Genomic DNA, 16,752 nt, shown 5'->3' with positions numbered 1-16,752 from the left:
TGCGTGGAGGAGCGCGTACAGGAACCCAGCGTATTTTAGTCCATTTCCAAGCCACCCTTACCTATAAGCAAGCATGCGATGAACTCAATATACACTATTAATTCGAATGTTAGTATTGTCGATCGTGTTGTACTAAACAAAAAAAAAGCAACCAACCAGCCAACCAAGCAAGTAAACAACATAGAGGGACGATGCTGGAGGAGGTGCTGGCATATATGTGACTGACCTGTGATCGTTGGGTCAATATATCAGGAGCGTTCGTGGTGGGCTCCCCATTAGCTGCGGTGGGGAGGATGTTTTCTTTTGTTTTTTTCATGCTGTTTTCTAAAATGTGCTTTCTAAAATGTCTCTTTCTCTCTCTCTCTCTCTCTCTCTCTCTCTCTCTCTCTCTCTTTCTACCACTCTGAAATACACACACTTGTTCCCATTGCAACAGAGCACAGTTTTCTAGTCGCTTTCAACGCATCATGCGTCTCTCGCCCCTCCTGGGGATAGGAAACGGGACCGAAAACTACTCTTGTGAAAGGACGCAAACCGAAAACAAATGAAAATCAAATAGGACGGGGCGGGAGGAACTAAGCAAACACAAACCACACATCGACAGAAGATGTCCTTTGCCACTTGTGCGAGTTGAGTTAAGCATCTATTACAAGTAGCAGTGAGGCGCCGAAGCAGCGGCAGCAGTGAGCATTAGCGTGCGAAAAAGGGGGGAGACAGAAGGAGAGGAAAAAATGTGTTGAGCATATTTTTTTATCTATTAACGAGCGATGCAACCACCCACATTAGCCCACCCAATTAGCCCCAATCAACACAGACATTATACACACAAACACAAACACACGCGCGCGCATATGTAAACTAACGGGAATTAAAACAGAAGGGAGCGAATGGCGAGGGGCTAACGGCAACCTAGCGGAAGGCAAGCCAGGCCTCCACAGTCGTAGGCAAGGACGTAGCAGGATCGGCGAATGCGTCGTGGGGATGATGCGAGACCCGATTTTGTAGTCCCTTGCCCGTTCCCCCCGAGCAAGGGACTAAGAAACCTCCGCCCCCCGCCCGTCGGTGGGACGGACGTACGGACAATGCATTGACGTGGCTAGACCCTTATATCATGCCACCCCATCCTTCCACGCCTCGCACCATGCTGTTGGATCGTTTTCTGTCTGTGAGTGGAAGGAAGGATGAAGGGTGAGGGCGAGGGCGAGGGCGGAAAGGTATATGGGAGGTCTCTGGCTCTGGGAGGTACGAAGCATCGCGAAAGGATAGCAGGCAAGGGCATGGGTGCTCGAAGTTGTACAAAAACCAAAAAACCTACCGCAGCCTGCCCAATAGAAACGGCTTGGCCCGGGGCGATGGTATCCGAATTGGGAGGGGGCAGGAAGCGTGGCAGAATAGAGCACCGGTGACCGCCCGGTGGCCAGCTGGTGCTGGAGTGGCGGCCAGAGATATAGTTAATAAAAACAAAAACCGATAAAATCAAGTTCCAGTTGTAGATGTTGGGCCGCGGCTAGCGTTTTATTCGGTGCCCCTCTATGTGTTCTTCTTTTTTCCATCATCATACTGTACAGGCATTCCTGAAACCACGGTTCAGTTTAAGGTGTAATTCAGGTGGTGATGCTATCTCATCACATTCATATAAAAGGGTTTTTTTCTTCTTCTATCCTATCGTGTTGAGCAGTTGAGGAAGTAATTTGTTTGTTTGCTCTTTTGTATTCACCTTCACTGTTAAAACTAAACACGCCTTAAACCTACTGCCTCTTTTCCATATTTTTTTCCATTAGCTTCACCGCTTGTTTCAGCACGAGAGTTTGCTGATTCAACGCACCCACCAGTTTCGCCACGTTTTCCCCGATCACCGCCATTTGCTGAACGGATTGCTGCATTAGTTTCGTCTGTTTTGTCAACAGGGCGTACCGTTCATCTTCGAATGGTTGGCGGCGCTTTCTTTTACCGGCTCTGCGGGGATTACGCGATGGTTGAGCTGTTTCATCGGATTCGCTGCTCGCTGGGGACGCCGCCAACTGGCCATTAGGCTCGTGATCGACTGACGGACCACATTCGTCGGCGAGTTGCTCCACTTTGATGATCGCTGAGTACTGCAACAGCTCATCGATTTCCTGTTGCAGTGGCGATAACGAATGTACAATCGGTTGCGCTTCTCCCCCAGCTCGTAGTTCCTGCATGTTGCGGGACAAAACTTTTTTCACTTTGCCCTTCATGTCTATCCAAACCTGTGAAACGGTTCGCAGCAGTACTGCATTCGGTTAGCACAGCAAGCATGGAAAGCACGCTAGAAATAAAGAAACAACACACTTACTCTCTGCCATTCGTGCCCCGGTCGCGTCGGTGGTCCCAAGAGATTTAGCACCGCAGCGAATTCTTTCCATTTTTGCTTGACATTCGGTCTGAGAATTCCCGGCCTATAGTGTCCTGCCGCGAATTCTGGGTTTTGCTTCATCAGCTCAACGAGCCGCTCGAATTGCTTACGGTTCGTCTTCTTCATCGGTTTCATCGCCTATAGAAAGACAATCAGTCAATTATTTTATTTGATCCAGTACGGCTCACTCCCCACAACCACAACAAACAATAAGCAGCTGACTGCCCCCCTCTTGTTGGAGTCACGGGTGCTTTTTTTTTGGGCCCCTCAAAAAGGAAGCAACTACGTGCATTGGAACAGTGGATAAAACTGTGCGCATAAAACTTGCTGGTGCAAATGCCGGGCAAAAATATGCCAAACAAAACACCGAACACACAGCCACGCTTTGAACCTTCTGTCAGCCAGATTCGCTCAGACTGAGTCAACCGAAACACGACCAAGAACGGTCTTGGTAAAGTGTTGGTATCGGAGCAAGACGCATATCGAATAGCAGCCAGCGAAGCAGAACTGACAAGGCACGGTGCGTAGGGCGCGTGTGTGTATATGTGAGTGCGTGTGGGTCAAACAATCGTTGCACAAACTAGAATATTTTTAGGCATAAACGATGGTGGAAAGAAGAGGTAGCTAGAAAAAACAGGAAAAAGAGAGAGAGAGACAGAGAGAGAGAAAGCGAAAGAGAGAAAGAACAAAAACAGTGAACGCAGTTGCGGGAAAATTCGTGGAAAACCCCGTGGCCATTCGAGTGTAACAAGCCATCCGATTGTCACACCACAATGGCCTTGCCATATCCCGAAAAAACAATACAAAATACTGAAACAAACGTTCCGGCGCTCCGGCGCTCCGGCGCTCCAGGCTCCAGAGGCCAAACAGGGCGGAAGCTGATGGAGCCGCCCGGTTGCTAATGGCGTGTGTATGCGTGCGTCGTGCCGCCGATTTTCCACGCATTGGCGAAGCGTGCGTTCGTTGAGGGCGAAAGGATCGAACAGGCGAAATAAGGAAGCTTCGTGATACGCGCGTGGGGCGTATGCACCCGTCGCTAGCAGCGGGCAATAGGCGACCCGAGTCGATGCACTGGGCTCTCTCACTCTTTTACTCATTTGTTCCCGTTGGGGCTAGCCGAGCCGAGCCCCAACAACCGAGAGTTGCGTTGCGTTGCGTTGCGTTGCGAGCGAACGCCAATTAGCCAACCGAACCGCTCAATTCCCCATACTCTCGCTTTCTCTTTCTCTCCCCCCCCCTCTCTCTCTCTCTCTCTCTCTCGTTCTGTTTTAAGGGGAACCGACCCCTCCAACCAGCCCCTCACTCAGCCGCAGAAGGATCTCCCGAAGCGACGGCGACCGTTCTCGTTGGTCGGGTCGGGTCGGGTTTTGTTGGTTTGTCATTCGGATGCGGGAGATGTTTGAAAGAATGGGCGCTGCGCGCGCTGATCTCGCTTCGCACCCCCCTCCCGCCCCGTAGTGGCACCCCCCCCCCCCCCCCCCAACCCACCGCCCCGCAACAATCGCGGGAGTCAGTCATTCCAACGACGTCTGCCGCGAGCTGATGCTGCTGGTTCAGACGCTGTTTCGACGCCGTGTGGATCGCAGTGCCCGTGTCAGTGCGTACGAGGCTCCTAGAGTGTGTTTTTTCCCCACGCGTACAGAGACGGTGTACTGATAGAAAATACATATATCTATTTAAATATGTATGTATAAATATATATCTTTGTGTAAAGCGCAGCAGCAACGCACGCAGAACACGACAGTGTGATAGCGAGTGTGCGATTCCGAGGAGCCTCTAGAGAGAAAGAGGAAGAGAGAGAGAGAGAGAGAGAGAGAGAGAGAGAGAGAGAGAGAAAGAGAAGGAAAAAGGTAGTGTATGCTAGTGAGTGCGTCCGTTTGATCCTTTCTGGACCGGCCACAGCAGTAGCGCAGGCAGTACTGGCTGTAGTGGTAGTGGTAGTAGCAGCAGCAGCAGCAGCAGCAATCGTACCAACCGTGCTAGTAAGCTCTAGTGACCACAGGTAGACGGTATCCGCAATCCAATCCTGCTGTCGAGTGATGCGAGCTCGATAAACAATCAGTGTGCATCAGTGTCTAAGGGGGGCGTGTGCCGAACGGTTTGGCGCGTTTTTTGGGCAAAGGGTGGAGGACTTTCCACAAGCTTTCCGAGGCTGCCTGTTTCTGGGCCGTGTCGCGTTTCGTTCAGTATAGAATTTGTGGGATTGCGAGTGGGTGCGCGCGTGCGTTCGTCTGTGTTTGTGTGTGCGTGTGTGTGCTGGACGCAATTTGGTGTTCACAAAACATGTGTTCGAACAGCAACTATTAGAACGCGCCACTATCAAACGTTTCGGTAAGCCACACCGGACGGGAGGACTCCCGCAGGCAGCACTTCCCAGCTTCAATCAAATCAAACTCCGTCCGTGCGTCCCGTGGTACGGCGCCGACGAAGCCAGCCAGACTAGTGGGTCCACACCGGAGTGACAGCAGCAGCTGCCAGGCCGTAGTCCAGGCCGTCGGCACCATGGATTGCGATTACTCGAAGCTGTTTTACGCCAAACGTGAGTACTAGGCGCTACGTGCAGTTAAGCGCCCCTCCCCCCCCCCCCACCACACATTCTGTCTCCGTCCTACACTGCGTCAGTATTTTTGCCCCCCCCCCCCCTTCTCTTTCGATTCGAATTGGATTTGGTTCTCGATGCCCTCGAGCATTAGCAGCAATCTAAGGCAGCTGCCGGTCGGTGATCGACTGTTGGCAAAACGTTCCACCGCAACGACAAACGACTCGCTCGCTCGCCTGCGCCTCGTTCTGTCGCCCGATCGACCGTCTTGCTGTGTTAACCCTCTTCCCCTCCTCCGACCTTTTGGTTACTAAACCGCGCTAGTTGTGCTAGATGCCGTCGGCTGTTGTTGTACTTTCGTTTGGTTTTCTGTCGCTCGTCGACGGCGTTCTTCTACGATCCGGTCCGTCGGCAACAACAGCAACAAAGAAAGAAGAAGAGAAAAAAACCCGCAAACGAGTGCAGCAGCTGGAGAGGAGAATTGCATGCGAAGTGAAAGAAGAAGCTGGGGAAAAAAAAAAGCAACAGCATCCCATGTTTACATAGCTAACTGGTGATTCAGCAGCAGCCGGAGACATCCGATCCGGTGCTATCTGATTCATCCTGCGCGCATGTCCCCGCTGGGTGAAGGAAACAAAACAACGGGCACAATCCAGGCGACGGCAGGCTGATGGAAGTCAGCAGCAACTCGGCAAAAAAAAAAAAAAAACGCGGGCTGGTCTCCACGCGAAGGACTGTTTGTTGAAATAGTTGGCGGGAGGGGGATCGCCAGGCAGGAGTATAGTTACATCATCCCGACCTGCCAGAAAACAACAATCCACAGCGAGCTAGTGATTTGTAACGTTGCCTAGAATCTTTTTTCTCTCGTGCACCGATAGTTTGATGCTCGTGGCACCGCCGGACCAGACACCAGTATCTAGTTGCGGGAGCGTCAATCGCAATGGGCACAATCACAGAATCCACCCGGGGGTTGGATGTCCGGCGGGATAACGATCGTCACTTTGTTCTGCGTGTTTATGGCCATCGACAGGGACGCTAACGCCTCCCCTCATCGTTTGCTGCTCCTGGCGGAGGCTCCTATCTTAAAACAAATAAAAACAGTAGACATGATGGCGACCGTGAGGAGGCTAGAATGTGATCGAGACAGGAGGAAAGAGAGAGAGAGAGAGAGCGAGCAAGTGAGTGCGAAACAAAGCGTACACTTCAACCGACCCCCGTCCCGGCCCGACTCGCACTCGCGATGGCGTCATATTGATTGGCCCTTTATTTATAACTTTTGCTGGCCAACGCCACCGAGTGAGCGGTACCAACGATTTTAACGACCCAAAACCCCCGGCCCGGCAGATTACCAACTGCAAAGGGGCTACTTCCCGTAGCCTTCCCACCCCCACTACCAACACCCTCCGCGGAGTTGCCTGAGTCATCGCGCGCGAGTTGAAAACAGCGCACCAGCGATGGCCACACGCGACTCCGCGTGGCCGCGGACGGATACGGGACCAACAGGGAACGGGACCGTGCGCCCGTGTATGTGTGTGTGGCCTGGCCAGGTTTAATTTTGGAAGGGAAGAGCAGCCGGCACACCGGGTGGCGGGAGGTTTGGTGTGGTGTAGTTGGTCCTACGCCACAGTTCCACACAGTAGCGGCGGCGGCGGCCGGTCGGCCATTTCGAACCCGGCCCGGAACGAAAATAAATAAAAGTTTGGCGCACTAGTGATGGCCGCTACAAACCCGACCTACAAAACCAATACTCTCGCTACACGCTCGCCTCGGGTGCGCGTGAGAGTTTTTGTGCCAAGACAGGGCCGACCGACCGATCGACCGACCGACCGACCGAAACCAAAACCCGCAACTGCATTTTGGTCGGTGTGCTCGTTCGGAGGACTTTTCCGCGTTGGCAGCACGAGTGGCAGCTTGCAGGACCACGAAATGGGAAGTGTGCACCTTCCCCTGGACTCCCTCCTCATCCCCCCCCCCCCCCCCCCCCCCTTATACTCGTGCCGTCTGTGAGCCGCGTTTGCGGTGCTGCGACAGTTAATGGCGTAGAAAACAAGCGCAAACCATTGGCTATTTATAGGCACGAGTTCGCAAATGTGCGACGACGACGACGACGACGACGACGGAACCCGGATCACGGAGTCGGACACGCAGCACAACGCAATACGCCCGCCACAAATCAGCGGACGCCATTGATTCGTTTCTGATTTCCAAGCAGACCAAGAATCGCTCAGCGCATCCCGCCATTCGACAAGGCGCGATCGACGGCGCGACCTTGGCGACCACCAAGGGAGGGGAAATCAGCAGCAGCTGCAACAACAAAGGCAACATAGGGGGGTGCTGGAAATGAACATGAAACCGCTACTTACTAGAAAGTGCAACTCCCACTGGGGACACAATTGCACATAAAACTCGCGCTCGTGTGTAAACAAACAAAACACTTGGGTAAAGGACTCGGTGGTTGCATCGATACATGTTGCACACACACACACACACACACACGGTGCCTAAATAAATAATGTATTCGGTCAGTCAGTCATACAGGGCGGCACTCAACAGGTACTGCGACGGGCGGACGGCTGCATCCATCCATGGTTCCCCGGAAAAACCCTGTGACCGGGCGGTGGGAAAAACCCACCCCATTCCAACCGACAGTCGGCGGCTTTGGGTGGTCTGTTTTTTTGGGGGGGGGGGGCGCCGTGGCCATTTTCATCCCGGCCAAATGATTTATGCCCGCGTGCGCCCGGTAAAACTGAGCGGTGATGGTTCCGCAGGGGCAGAGAGACTTTATGGTTACCCTCCACAATACTCGAGTGGGCTGGTGCACGCGCCCACCGCCACATGTGTGCGGCCTCTTGGTTCCGTTTTCCGTCAGCACAATCACCATGGTGCGCTAGGAATTGGCGCTAGAGCAGCCAGAAGTGTACTGCGTGCAATTGCTTCCCACGCGGCCCTACCGCACTAAAGCTGAGTGCTGGGACGATTTAGTGGGCAACGATTTCATGTTTACATTACATGGATCAGTCTGCAAATGTTGTGTGTTTTTCGTGGGAACGAGTGAGGAAGGAAAGAAAGAAAGTTAAAGTCGGTTAAAGATATCACACACCAATCGATAGGCGACAAATGGCCAAACTGGGGAAAGGGGCTCTCGTTTGGTTATTGATTTTCTTGGTGCTTAACCGTATGTTAAAGCATTGCTGCCGCTTGCTGGCTCCAGCAGACAATTTGACCAAAGGGCTTCTGTTTGCCTGTCGCTTTCAATTCCAGAAGCAGCTCAAGCCAGCGTGCTTAGCTTTGCGAGGGCGATTCTAAGTTCATTCCGCTTCCGTGTAACATCCTTCGTCTTTGAAGGAGGTAGAAGAAGCTCCTGCATTACGCCCAACTCATTACGAAGCCGGTACCACTTTGCTCTATGCTGGTTTATCTATACACACGGTCTCAGAACAAACATAAAGCAAATGAAAAGTGTAATATCGGAGTGAAATTGGCTAACTCCCGTCAGTTGTATCATACCTTTATCTGTTGTTATCCACGTTTTTAGCGTCTTTGGAGGATCAATTGTTTTAAACACAGCACGAAAAAGCACATAGCACACACGTTTGTTCTTGCGAAACCCTGTAAACAAACAAATGATGAAGTAAACAAAACACGTTTGTTTATGTTTTGCAAACAAATGATCAAGTTCGTTTTGACAGTTGTTGCACGGATTCCCAGGGTTGTAGCCCAGGAATTGTGCTCCCAATTCGGCTGACCCCCATGACAAAGTTTGTAATTTCCGATCGGATTCGTTCGGAAACAAAAACGCTCATGAAAAAGGCTTATTTTACAGGAAAACATTAAAGAGCTGAAATCAGCAGTAACCTTGAAAACGGCCTTGAGGTAGGTCAGGGATGGCTGAGATTTAGCCCGTTTTAGAATTGCTTGAACGATTAATTAATTAATCAATGAAAGATTTAATTGAAATCCCATTCTGCAGATGTTTTACTCAAAGATCAAGACATCCGAAATCTTGAGAGAATCAAACAACTTTTGAACATATTTTGTGGACGATTAGCTCAAACCCCTATAAATAAGTGATGCTATTTGTCAATTTGCCTAAAAACACGGTTTTTAAAGATTTTTTAAAAATAATCTATCAACAATTTTCATGAAATCTCGACGGGACTACCTGGCAAAGAGTGTACAGATTGTGTGATAAAAATTTCAAACCAATCTGTTCAGTAGTTTTTACGGTACTGGATCCGAACCGACTTTGAAAACCTTTGGTTTTCAGTCGGAAGATCAATGTTTAACTGTGGTATTCATTCATTGTGACCTTGTGGTCCTATAAAACAACGAGAGTTGTTGGGTACTGCAGCAAAAAGGCTCACAATTTTCACGGTCAATAAATACCATTTGCCAAAATAGAAAAGGCGCCAACTCCTCTTTAATGCCAAAAAAAAAGCGCAAATGGCGAATGGCTACACCAACGCAGATAAGAACGCAGGGACAGTGCTGCGCCGAACTAGCCCCCCTCCAGGACTCAATTGAACTCAATTTCCCGGAATCGATTCGGTGACGCGGCCATCCCTGTGGGTAGGCGGACCTTGATTAGTGGTCGATGGCGTCTTTCTGTACTAGAATGATCAAGATCAAGGACACGATCAACGTTTAGCTGACCTTGACTCTACTAAAGCAGCGGGAGTCAGGCAGCAGCGCACTCCTCCTGCACTGCGCACTGAGCGTGCGGTTAAAGGTTCCCAAGGAGACATTTAAAATGACGCGGCCTCTCGTTCGGCCGTTTTGAGACCGGTGGACGCTAAATGTCCCACACTACACAGACATTTTGTGTCCGTCGGACGCTTTTTGGGACATTGTGCCCATATTGAGACCGTTGGTCGCAAAATGAGACACATCATAGAGTCGCATTTTGTGTCCGTCGGTCGCAATATGGTTTGAAGTAAATGGAAAGGCGTAGAAAGAAAGTATGAATTAAATCAAGTAGTCATTTTCGGAAACAGCAGCTGAGAAGTGCATTGTAAACATAAGTGGCTCGCGCAGTACATGTGCAATGGTAAGTATTGTGTTTTATTGTAGATTTTTGTTAATTAGAGCATTAATTATTCTCGTATTTCAGGCCAAACGGTACCGACTGCATGATAGTTTGTTTTGAAAATGTCGAAACAGAACGAAACTAATCTTTAATCTTTTAAAAAGAACCGCGGAACGGAATGCAAAGTAGCTGAATGGATGGATGTAAGTACTGTTAGCGAAGTTTCGTCATTTATTGCAAGACAGAACGATGCATAAAGCGAAGAATGAGAAGCTAAGTCGTTCTTACCTGGAGCGAATGCAGCGTAATTTTCACAACGGATTGCAACGGAATGGAACGGAAAATGTTTGAAAGTGAAAGTGTACAGTGTTAAGTGTAAGTCTTATAAAATAAGTGAAAAATAACAGCATGTAAATTTCAACGGTTCCATGTGATAGTGTTTTAATTATTAATATTTTTTAATAAACTCCGAAAGTGGGTAAAAATTTAAAAAAAAAAGTCCAAACAGCGTCCGCCGGTCGCATTATGTCTCACTTTTTCGTCCAAACAGCGTCCGTTTAGTGGCACTATCCGCGGATTGTGACGCGGCCGAAGTGATGGTTTGGGCACGAAAAATATATGGGAGCTTTGCTTGATTTTTTGGAATTGGCCATCACTTCGGCCGCGTCACAATCCGCGGATTGGGCCTCAAAATGGGCACTTTTCCTCCCCCTTGGGTTGGAATGAAAGAAATGCACAAGGATAATGGAATGGGAATGCCCAAGGGTAGCCTAGGTAGCAGCGGCTATAAAATGCGCTAATTGGCAGTGCCGGGCAATGTGAGATGGTGACATGGTGCGCTGGTCATCTATGATGCTGCGATGCTGACGCCCTTGGAAGTGATGAAAGGGGGCTTAGGGACAGGCAGCCAACCAGCCACACATCTTCCACTTGGCAACCACTACTTTTGTGGTGCCATACCATCCGCTGTGCTGTTGCAACGTTCTAGACCAGCTCGATTCGCATCGATATTTTGCTTTCCAGTGTTCCAGGAGGCGTTTGGTGGGTTTTTTTGGCGCGCAAGCTCCCATGTTTGACTGCCAGCAAGCCCGCCCACCCATGCCCAGGACTCGTAATGGTGGTGATCGACGAAGGATGTTTGTTTGTTGGTTTATTGTTTGAGTGAGCTGCGAGCTGATGTCCTCCGCTAATCCGCTTGCTTCGTAGTTTGAGCTCCGATCGCCGCCGCCGCCGCCGCCGCCGCCGCCGCCGCCGCCGACGCCGCCGCCTCCGATCGTCTGCTGGCTGTCAGTCAGGGCCGGTTACCACGGCCCCGGTGAACACGTTCTCACGTACAATCCCGTATTCCCCCCCCCTCTTCCCGTCACCATCCATCCGCCGCACAACCACTTTCCTTTCCGGTTTCCGACTCACCTGCGCCTCCGCCGACACCGAACAATGGCCGGCTAGCGCGGGCTCCCTGGCGGCCCCCCGGGAATGTGCAGGTTCGAGGGGCCGCGGAGCATTGCATTCCGTGGCGGTCACGGCAGTTGCTGCCGCGGCTGGGAACCTGGTGGTCGCCGCGAGTGGTCACCTTCGCCGGGAGGGGGAGGCGAACAAAGAAAAAAACTTTGGCATCCGGTGAGAATGGGGGGTTGCGCAACTCCCCCCTCCCCTTTGGATGCCGCGATCCTCCAGCGGGCCTGATGGCACTGGTCCGCTCGAAAAGAAGGCAGCACATCTTTGATGCGATCCGATCGGTTCACTCCGATTGTCCGGCCAAAAAGGCGGTGGCGAGAGGGGGGGAGGTCACCTTCGTTCCGTTCGATCGATAAGGCGGCGGTGGCGGCCACACCCGGCACACCGTAGGATGTCTGGTGGTGGCCACCGCGGCCCGTTTGATGTTGTTCGATGCGTCGCACCAGTCTCGCTGCTCGCACAACGCACGACGCACCGCACGACGGCGAATTCTCACTCACGGGGGGGGGGGAACCCAGGGCACAGGGTTGTGGAACGCGAGAGAAACATTCCAGGCCGGCCGGAATGGAAGCGGAGCGAATGTTGCCCGTCGAAACTCGTCCTGGGAAACCGAAAAAGGGATCCAGCCCACCCTCCCCCCCGGCAGGGGATGAAGCGGTGCGAGGTGGTTAGCAAATGTAACAACCCCCCGTGGCATTCCTTTCGCATCGAGAACGACGTCGACGACGACGACGACGACGACGACGATGACGGAGCCCTCTAGCCCCAACCCACCCCCCCCCCCCCTTCTCCCCCTCGGTGGCTTTCCGGATCCGGGCCTCTTGTGACGTGGTCGTCGCTAGCCGCCATTCCCCTCCCCACCCGGTTAAAGGGATGATGAAAGGGTTAAAGGGGGTATTTTGAGGAAGAAGGGAAGTGGAGGGAAGGCCCGGGGGAGGGGGGGGGGTTGGGAATGTGAAGATAAAATTAAATAAATGATATAAGGTTGCGCGTATATTTTAATTCCGAAGCTCGTTCGTGGCGCGGCATCCACGGACATACTTAAGTGTCTCCCTCTCCCTCTCTACCCCTCTGGGTTGCGTTGCACCCCCCCCCCCCCCCTCTCCGGGGGGGGATTTCGAACTCTGCTCCGCTAGAGCCAGCTCGATGCGCAGCCAGCATAAACACTCCAGCAAAACATTCCTTTCTACCCCGTTCCGCTACAAGCCCCCTTTTGGCATTCCGCTTGGTACGGTCGCTTCTGCTCGCCCAGCCAGCGAGCCTGCCTGCCTGCCCCGCGTGTGTTCCGCCCGAGCGGCTTTCCGTCGAGTCGCGGTACGCACCGGGCCTGCCCTCCGGATGGAGAAAGGCACAGCAAGGTGGGCGGGGACTGGAGAGGGGGATGGTTATATTTTTGCTCTTGCTTTTGATATTTCTTTGTTAAAATACCAAACATACTTCACTCCACGGAGCACAGCACAGAATTTCCACAATCCAACCGGCGTGGCATTCAAGCCGCCCCGCTCGCCGCTCGTCGCTTCCTCCCAAGACGTGCCCTGGCCCTGGCCCTGGCCCTCAACCCGCACACTTCACTAGGCAACGCACGCTTGGCGCGCTTTTCACCGCACCGCATCGATTGCCTCCGCTTCTTTTTTATTTCTTTCTTTCTTTCTTCTGTTCGTTCGCCTGTTCGCTCGTTCGCTCTCTGCTACTCGTCTACTACAGGCTGCCTGCGCGACAGACAGCGGCCTGACTCGCTGACTCGGCATCCTCCTGCGAGCGAGCGAGCGGGCGAAAAAAGGGGGATTTGGGCGAGTGAGGAACTGGCACGTCGGGCTGGACCGGTCTGCTGCGGACTCCATGGTGTCCTTAGGAGTCCTTAGCGTTCGCCTTCTCAACTCACCTGTCCACCTGGATTCCCTGGATAGGGATACGGGGCCCGGGGGCGATTGTGCCGATTTGTGGTTCGATCCGAGCGCAATGCGTCTGGTGCGGGCGAAGCGAAAGAGAGAGAGGGAGGGAGAGAGTGCAAAGTAAAGTAGTGATCACGTAGAGCCCTATACTGCACACTGCATCTGAGTCAGTCAGCAGCGGAGTGGTTTTTGGCGACCTACGACTTCGCCTCGTGAGCACGTGTTCCACAGATTGTTGCCGAGATCCTGGTCTGCGCACACTGCAGTCACTGGCAGTTGCTGGCTGGCTGACAAAGTGTAGTTAGCTCTCTCTCTCTCTTTTAGTCTCTCCGCCATTTTGAGAGGAACACGGTGTTTCGCCGCCATTTCTGGTGGAGTGCAAGTGTGTACGTGTGCGTACTGCCCTGTACTGCCACCGCTGCGCAGGTAAAGACCCTTCACCGACAACGTTGATGGCAACTCCTGCTGCTGCTGCTGCTGCTGCTGTTGCTGTTCGTGGCGCGGGATATTCACGGAATTTATTTATTATTTCTAAATTTGGCTCTACCTCGGTTGCTGCTGCTGCTGCTGCTGCCATGTTGCGTTGCGGCGTTGGTTGCGGTGGAATGCCCCCCACCCCCCCCCCCCCCCCCCCTTCACCACTCCTCGAGGACCCCCATTGCCTAGTACCATTGCATTGCGGGCCCCGGGGCCCTCCCTCGGTTCCTCTGGCAAAGAATGCGCCGTCGTCCTATCTTGGTCTCGCCGTCGTCGCCATCGTTGGTTCATATTTTCTGCGACCTGGGGGACGACCGCACCCCGCCCTCAGCCTTTACCTCCACCTCCTCCAGTTGCCAGTTGTACGGCCTTCCGTCATCTTCGCAGGTCGCCTGCCTTGCGCCACTAGAGCGCCTATAAGGGCCGCGCAACAACAACAGCCCCGTCGACGACGACGACGACGACGACGACGACGTGCGGGCTGCGGGCCTGAGCGCACCGATCCGTACCACCACGACATAGTTGGAATTCCATTTCTGTTATTTATTTACCTTGTTTTCGCCCTCTCTCTCTCTCTCTCTCTCTCTCTCTCTCTCTTCTTCTCTCTCGCTTTTGCTCTGCCCTTTACTTCACTGTCCGGCATGCACAGCACCAGGTTCAGTTGGCCAATACCTTCTCGCGATGGATGTGTCTCGATGCTGCTGCTGCAGAAAGCCCGCGTATGCCCGCCCGCGTGTGTTTTTGGGGCCAACAAAGCTCGCACACCGTCACCATCATCATCATCACCATCATCATCATGATCGCGCCATGTTCTTTCGATTCCCTTTCGCGCGACCTTCTTTTCCGCTCGAACTCAACCGCACCTCACTCCCCACTGTAGTCTGCGGCTTCCGCTCGCTCGCTCGCTCGCGCATAAATTAACATAATGCTGTCCGCGCGCACAGCCTGTTCCCATGCGCCACACTCGGACCCACTGGGAGCTCGCTCTCCCTCCCCCGAAAACCCGCTCCCCTCCTACCAGATCCCCCCCATTTCTCCACTCGCTGCCCTCAGTTCAGTGTTCTATAAAGCGGCCCATAGACGATCAACTTTATTTGTCAACTCTTGCATGCAAGTCGATTGACACCAATATATTTATCGTGTGTGGGCTACATTGAAGCTTCTGTCAAAAAAGTTAAAGATTTAGTCAGCCAGCTGAAAATATATTGATGAGGCTGAATATTGGCGTCGTCTGTGACGCCACAGCGACGAACACGGTGCGCCTGTGGCCCTGATTGATGGAACATTAAGGATTAGTCCACTGTTGCCTAAATACGAGGAATAAAAATGAAATGACAGTGTGATGCAATTTTTGCATTAAAAACATTGACAAATAAAGTTGATCGTCTATGGGCCGCTTAAAAGCAACAGGCCACAGCATGCGGGAGAGGAGCCAGCCAGCCAGGAGGAACTTCCGCCGTGGATGATGGGAGTTTGCCCTATATCCTGGTGCGTGGCCGTGTTGTGGAAACCCTGCCCCTGTTCCTGCCCCGTTTCCTGCAGCGGAACAAACCGAGCAATGTGCTGGAACTGCCACGGAGCAGTGGTACGCGCTCTCTAGACTCGCTAGAGACTCCAAAACGGCTCCAACTGGTCACTGGTGAGGCGAGTGAGGCGAATTTTAAGCCTGCCTGCTACTGGCTGCATGGTCGGTCCTTGGTTCGCCAGTCCCCCCGGGGGCCGGCAGCAGGCCAGGCGTAATTGCGGCGCTACACCCGCTCGCTAATTTCCCTCCGACGAGAGGGGACGTGCGGTGTCCCAGTTTTTGTGTGTTTCTTCCGTTTTTTGTGCCGTGTTCGCAACGAGCGACGACGTCACAGGAGAAGCGAGTGTTCCGGACACGAGCGGTCCAGGCACTACCACGTTCAGGTCTTGGCTTCCATGCCCTGTGTGTGTGTGTGTGTGTGCGAGTAGGCGACTTTCTCGCACGGTGCACGGACCGTGCGACCAAGAATCATCGGTCGAAACCGGTTTGTGATTCATAGCCATCATCAGGGCTGGTCCGGACCAGCACCACCACCACCACCACCACACCTGTGTGCACCTTCTGTGTACGTCATTGTGGCTGGGTTCGGGTTCGGGTTGCTGGCAATCGAAGACCTGTCCTGTCCTCCGCACCCTATTCCCCCCCTTGCAACCCCTTCTAACGCCAACCGAACCTGGTCTCCAGGCTGGCCGTTCTGGTTTCGACTGCTCCAACACCCCTAGCACACAGACAGACACACATACACAACGGAAAGTGCCAATAGGTGGTAGAGTGGGGGTGGAGGGCGGTTCGAGTGGCCAGCAAAACAGAGTGCGCCAGGCCTGAGATGGAGCTAAAGGGCATATGGCCGTAATCTCTCTCTCTCTCTCTTTCTCCTTCTCTCTCTCTCTCTCTCTCTCTCTCTCTCTCACCCTCTCTCTCTCTCTCTCTGCGACAGTGTCAGTGAGTCAATAGGCTGGCTGGGCCGGTGTAGAAAGTCAGCCCACCTCGGGGGCCCACCCACCTCCTGCTCCTGCGAGCGCAAAGAGTGATCTTTAGTTGCTTTGACTAGTGACTCCAGTGACTGATCGGGCGTGCCCGGGCCCGCGGGCGCGGGGCCGAGAATACTCACTTAAGGGGGAGGCTTCGGTAATTTATGGCCAAAACAATAATCATTTTTGATGAGTTTTTGTGACGCACCCATTCAACTTTATTTTTTCAATTGAATGGCATATTATAGTACAACTTTTGAAGAATATTTAGTGCTACCTTTGGAGAGGATTTGTTACAAACTTCATCCATGGCATCACATTTAGGAAGGTGCGTCGGCGAAAAGGTAGTTTTTCCGGCTGCCCATCGTAGCTGCGTGATGGGTCATAAAAAAAAATACAAATCGATACTCGTTTGAAAGATTATAAGTTTATCTAGGTAATCCCGTCGAGTTTTTGTAGAATTTCCTGTTTTTCGATTTTTGGCAGA

At 52.6% G+C, this 16,752-nt stretch overlaps 2 protein-coding genes across 5 annotated transcripts in view; one reads left to right on the top strand and one right to left on the bottom strand.

Moving 5' to 3' along the window:
- Positions 1-1,481, top strand: part of LOC126579777 (post-GPI attachment to proteins factor 2-like) — a 7,619-nt gene extending 6,138 nt beyond the window's left edge. For 2 of the 4 annotated variants that reach the window (XR_007608464.1, XM_050243372.1), the window contains exon 8: positions 437-1,481. Coding sequence is in view for 1 of the 4 variants with exons in the window: in XM_050243372.1 (XP_050099329.1) it covers positions 437-451 (15 nt within the window). In the remaining 3 variants the exon portion in view is untranslated. The other 2 variants (XR_007608465.1, XR_007608466.1) reach the window with 2 other exon arrangements.
- A 6-nt stretch (positions 1,482-1,487) lies between these two features.
- Positions 1,488-8,526, bottom strand: LOC126579783 (uncharacterized). Its single transcript, XM_050243380.1, has 3 exons — positions 8,424-8,526; positions 2,318-2,515; positions 1,488-2,231 (listed from the first exon to the last, which is right to left on the bottom strand). The coding sequence occupies exons 2-3, from the start codon at positions 2,510-2,512 to the stop codon at positions 1,749-1,751; spliced, it is 678 nt and encodes a 225-aa protein (XP_050099337.1). The 5' UTR covers positions 2,513-2,515; positions 8,424-8,526; the 3' UTR covers positions 1,488-1,748.
- Positions 8,527-16,752: the final 8,226 nt, after the last annotated feature.

This window comes from Anopheles aquasalis, chromosome Y, assembly GCF_943734665.1.
Source record: "Anopheles aquasalis chromosome Y, idAnoAquaMG_Q_19, whole genome shotgun sequence".
In the NCBI taxonomy this organism is placed as follows: domain Eukaryota; kingdom Metazoa; phylum Arthropoda; class Insecta; order Diptera; family Culicidae; genus Anopheles; species Anopheles aquasalis.
Note: the sequence above shows the minus strand (reverse complement) of the source record. Positions and strands in the feature narration are given on the sequence as shown.

What these genes read in the sequence shown, in the direction of transcription:
- LOC126579783 (XM_050243380.1), bottom strand. Translation starts at nt 2,512, where the DNA reads ATGAAACCGATGAAGAAGACGAACCGTAAGCAATTCGAGCGGCTCGTT. An exon ending in CGGGGCACGAATGGCAGAGA is followed by an intron (nt 2,232 to 2,317) that starts GTAAGTGTGTTG and finishes ACCGTTTCACAG; the next exon opens with GTTTGGATAGACATGAAGGG.